The sequence below is a fragment of the Mus pahari genome, chromosome 11, assembly GCF_900095145.1.
Source record: "Mus pahari chromosome 11, PAHARI_EIJ_v1.1, whole genome shotgun sequence".
NCBI lineage: Eukaryota > Metazoa > Chordata > Mammalia > Rodentia > Muridae > Mus > Mus pahari.
The window spans coordinates 53,498,381-53,503,896 of NC_034600.1; the positions used below are offsets into that span (position 1 = coordinate 53,498,381).

The 5,516-nt window shown below is 37.8% G+C and overlaps 1 protein-coding gene across 1 annotated transcript in view; it reads left to right on the forward strand.

Annotated features, from left to right (window-relative positions):
• Rictor (RPTOR independent companion of MTOR complex 2) overlaps positions 1-5,516 on the forward strand; it is a 95,436-nt gene that overhangs the window by 25,738 nt on the left and 64,182 nt on the right. The window contains exon 3 of the mRNA XM_021208243.1: positions 4,209-4,306. Within this exon, the coding sequence (XP_021063902.1) occupies positions 4,209-4,306 (98 nt within the window). The remainder of the gene's footprint in view (positions 1-4,208; positions 4,307-5,516) is intronic.

Genomic DNA, 5,516 nt, shown 5'->3' on the forward strand with positions numbered 1-5,516 from the left:
TATGGGACACAATGAAAGCAGTGGTAAGAGGAAAACTCATAGCTGAGTGCCTCCAAAAAGAAACTGGAGAGAGCTTACACTAGCAGCTTGACAGCACCCCTGAAAGCTCTACAACAAAAAATATCAGAAAAAAAAGAAGCAAATTCACCCAAGAGGAGAAGACTGCAGAAAATAATCAAACTCAGGGCTGAAGTCAACCAAATAGAAACAAACAGAACTATACAAAGAATCAACCAAACTAGGAGCTGGGTCTTTGAGAAAATCAACAAGATAGATTAAACTCTTAGATTAACCAGAGGGCACAGAGACAATATTCAAATTAATAAAATCAGAAATGAAAAGGGAGACATAATAACAAAATATACCTTAAAATAATTATTGTTTGTTGGATACTAATAGTTGAAAATATTAAATTCATGTTCTACAAACATCATGCAAATATTATTGATAATTTTTCTCACAGTGCTTGAAAATTAGCATTTTCTTAATGTTTAACTTCAAAGAGTTTTTTGCTATTTTAAAAATTTTAAAATATACTTACTGATAAAATAATTTCTCTCCTAGAAACACTGATAATCTTTTTAAAGTAAACTTACAGTTAAACAGTATACACAGATATATAATGCATTTTAAGTAATACTTGTTCTCACTATGTCAGGTGGTATCATATAAGGGCTTTTGAATATAAATGTATATGCATATACATATATATGTGTGTATATATATATGTATTGGTTTTTACGAGTCAGGGTTGAATATATTTCTTAATGATTCATTTTTAATATTTTATGCTCTTTTACTATGCTAAATTCCCAAAGAATATTTTGTATGTTTTGAAACAATTTAGTATTCAACATTATATATAGGATCCTTAGTTATGGATAGTATTAAATGTTCATTAATGATTTTTTTAGGGTATGAAAGGATATGAATATAGAAGTTGAGCAAATTTTTATATATCATTTAATTCTCAAAATACTCAATATTATTAATATGTTTGTATAAAATGCATTTAAATAATAAAAATTTAAGAAACTATCCTTTCCCTTTTTTACTTACAAAAACCGATGTGGAAGAGCAGGGTGTGGTAAGGAACAGTGCTAGAAGCTGAGATTGGGGGATTGCTCATTTGAGGCCATTTTGGGGCTATATAGTGATACTCCGCTTGAAAAAAGCAAGTAAGACAGAAGCAGGAGGATACCTCGAGTTCAAGGGCTTCCACTACTGCCTTGTAAGACTCTGTTTCAAAAACCAAAACAGGAATGAGCCTGCGGTTAATGTTCTCTTCACTGCCATGGACTACATTCTTTTTACGTCATTTATGTCCTCTGACTTTAACTCCCAGTGTGTCCTAGGCAGGTTTTGAATTCCCAGTTCTTTTGATACACCTCTGGGATTATAGGTGTAGACCATCAAGACAGCAGGCAGAAACCACCACCTTTACCCCAAGTCATGTTGAGATAGAGTCCAGTGAGCGAAATGTTTGTGTCCATCCCCAATTTGTCTTTTGAAACCCTAGTCCCTGGTGTGCCGCTGTCAGGAGGCTGAACTCTGGGAAGATCCTTACCATGTGAGGATGGCCTCTCCTGAGCAGATAGTGAGAGCGTCTTTTGTCTTGTCCCTTTCTCCACCACGTGAGGAAATAATGAGAAATTAAAGGGAAGAGGACTTCACGCCTTCACTTGTGCTTTACCAAACTTATTCTGGCCTTAAAGAACCATGAGAATAAATTTGTGTTCATAAGATACCTAGTCATTGTTCCTGTTTCATAGCAGCCTAGACTAAAATACAAAACTGTTTCTATTCATCCATGCTTTCTTCAGTTTCTTAGTATAACAGCAGTCAAGTGTAGACAAGAGACTTTTATGATCTACAAAGTCTAAGATACTTTGGCTTTTATCTGAGACTTCTACAGAAAAAATTGCCAAACCCCAGTTTAACAAAGAAAGAAGAAATAAGCAATTTCTCATTTCAATACCCAGGGGAACCTTGACCCAATATAAATTGAGAGTTCCCTGATTGCAACATTGTAGCACGTGAGTATTAGTATCTCAGTGTCTGAAGAGGGCTTCTTACTGTTTTGAGTTGGCCTGGGAAGTGACATGCAGTTTGAGGAGATGTTTTCAACAACTGTTTACGAAGAAACTGAACTTCACCTAGTTTGAGGCCCTTGTTGAAGGCTGCTGTTGTGCCTTCCGTTTGGTGCCTGAGGCAGGACCTGAGGAGAATGAGCACTCAGTTGATTCTCACTGAGTGATTGGAACTCAGAGAAGATTGCTCTTAACCACAGATTGTACTTTTTAAATGTCAACAGTTTCAGTCCAGAAAGTTTGTGACGACTCTGAGGCAATTCTGATGAGTCTTAACTGAGTATGCAGCTAGGAGTAATGTTCCTTGAGGAATTCTTGGGTTCCTGAGGTTTTTAATGGACGTTCCTCTTTGACTCTTGAAAATGCATAGGTTCTAAATTACACTATCCTAAAGGGTTGTTTAGAAATTTTGTGAACTTCCCATACATTGTTAAATCATTAACGTGTTTTCCTTCCTCATTCTTGAATAGATAGAATACAACAACAGAACAGTATTACAAAAGACCAGGAAAGACCTTCATCAGGCCTTTATAATTCTTTTAAGGACTTGCTCTTTCTTACTGCTAGGCAGATCTTTAAGTCATTAATGTAGACCTTTGTTAACCCACTTAAAACTAAAGTGAATTTCATTCATACCAAATTTGTAATTTACAAAAGATGAAGATAGAAATGAAGGAGATGATTGGAAGTGGCAGGTGCCAGCTTCAAAGCAGAGGGGAATCAGCAGGTGTTGGTGCTGTGCTTCCTGGGGTATCAGCATTGTCATGCCATCACCCTTGTGGTGAAATTAGGTAGAAGAGAAGCTAGATGCAGAACAACGGGACAGTTTCATTTGGTAAGGAAAACAGTAATTATAACTAATAGTTGAGTTCCTTTTTAAAGTATCGAAGTTACAATGTCTCTTAAACTGTTACCAAAGTTATTATATAATTTTAAAGAATCTGCTTTTGTTTTATTTAAAACAAGATGTTGAAAATAATTGCTTGAGAAATGTTACATTGTTTTTGAGGGCTTGATAAACTGTGCAGAGGCCTGGCTGGCTCTTGGCCTGCTCTTGTAAATCGAGGGAACTGTGATAGGTTTTTCTACTTTTAGACTTTGAGTGGAGTTTTATCACTGTGTGTGCACTGGGTGTGCATGTGCAGCATATGAGACCAGAAGACAGGGTTGTGAGGTTCGTTTTCTCCCACGTGTGGGTAATTACACGTGTCTACTCACCAGGCCTTTATCAGTTACCAGCTGACCCATCTTGCCGGCCTCTTTCAGGGATGCTGAGCAGTTTAATTAGGGTATGCCTTTGTATAGTTCTCTTCATGTTCCCTTTGCTTGGAGTCTTGAATTTATCGCCTTACTGTTGTTATTACATTGATAATGCTCACTTGATGTATGTCATGTAGTGCTTTTAACCTGGCTGGAAGGAAGGGAATCCTACCCTCTAATTGCTTCCACCCGTTTGCTCCTTGTCCCCTCACACTGCTGAGTGACCGTTGCTCCACTGAATGCGCCACAAGCCCCTTGGCCAGATCTTCAGAGTACTCTTCCTGAGCAAAGCCCACGGTCTCTTTTGTACTCTGAGCTTTGTGTCTTCAACTCAATTTGCCTAGATTTTCCCTCCCCCTGAACACATGAATATCAGAAGACCAGTTTGTGAGGGTCCTTTTCTCCTGGCAGTGCCTGTAAGGCAGTTTGCCAGCACAAGTATAGGGCATGCATGCATGCTTCTCATTTCCAGCGATCATTGTTGCTTACTGCATATGTTCATGGTTGTGAGAAGTATACCTGATAAATGTTTTATCTAAGAATTTGGTTATTTATATTTGAGCAGAATATTGTTCCCGGTTGTCACCTAATAACAAAAATGAAAGTTGTGGTGTTAAGACTTATGGTTTTGTAGCTCAATAATCTGCGTGATACACAGTGTTGAACGATGGGCTAATGTGAGTGCAATGGCAGTGTGAAAGGATTGAACTCAGAAGTCAGCCAACTGCACTTGGGGAGAAAGAAGGCTTTAACGCTATAAACTGAGAACCAACACTGGGGGTTTGCTGCAGCACACTTTATGTTTGGTTATGGTAATACTCTAAAGCTTATGTTAAATTGTTTTGTATTTTCTACCAGAACCTTCTGATAACTTGAGGGAGATTCTCCAAAATGTGGCCAAATTGCAAGGAGTATCAAATATGAGAAAGCTGGGCCATCTGAATAACTTCACCAAGGCAAGTAGCTTGAAACTGTACTGACGCATTCTTTTATTTGACTTGGTAAACATTTCCTAATCATTAAGTTTTTTTGGATATTTACTTATTAGTAAATTCTCATTGATTTCATCATGTTATAAGTTTCAGAGGAGTGTTGCTATGTTGTCTAAGCTGGTCTCAGAACCCCTGAGCGAGCGCCCACCATTTCCCTGAGGAGTTGGAACAAGAGTTGCACATCACCATGCCTAGCTGTCAAATGAATGTAAATGATAGGGATATGTTCATACTGTAGAAAATGCAGTAGGCTCAGAGAGAAACCAGAAGCAAGCCACTGAGAAGCCTGTAATCCAGTGTCTTATTGGCTTATTTATCTTGTTAATATATGACTATTAATCTGTTATGCATCTTAGAAACAAACATAATTCCCAGAGTCCCATTCTATTTCCTTTCCCTTATCCTGATTGTTTATTCCCATTATTGGCATCTAAATTAGAGCCCAAGCAAGGTGCATTTTATGGTTTTATTTCCTTTTATTAAATATCAATTTTCTCTTGTTGATCTTTATGTAACCCAAATAAGCCACTGCCTAACTGCTATCATAACTGGTTTTGCTCACCTCAGTGTGTGGCTCTACTTGTCTTGGTGTAGTTTGAAACCTAGGAGTGGCTGTAAGATGGCTCCGACATGGTGGCACCAGCCTGAGTCCTAGAGCATTCTAGAACAGTATTATCTAATAGCAATCCGTGTGAGCTCAGGAAGAAAGGCTTTCACTAAACTATCCTAAAATTGCTATTCGCTATATGAAGCATAAGACATTAAGTATCATTTAACTTTTCATACTAAATCTTCACAATTGAGTATTTTACACTGATAGATACCTCAGTTCATGCTAGAGATGTTTCCAGTATCTATAAGCGGCTGTGGCTGACACTACCAGGTATTGGATGGTACTAAGATAAGATAGACTTTTGGGCTGGGTTTGGTCTAAGCCTTCATTCCTAGAGCAGCGATGTTTCTCCTGTCTTGGCTTTTTGTTTTTTCTGTGTCTCGGCTTTGGAGTAAGGGGATCGCTTTGTTGATTCTCTCTTTTTTCCCCTGGCTTTATCTAAATTTCTTTCATAGAAATTTCACTTAGTGTTCCTCTACTTGGTCTACGCTTCTTTTTTTTTTTTTTTTTTTTGGTTTTCGAGACAGGGTTTCTCATGCCTGCCAATTGGTGTCCCTTGAA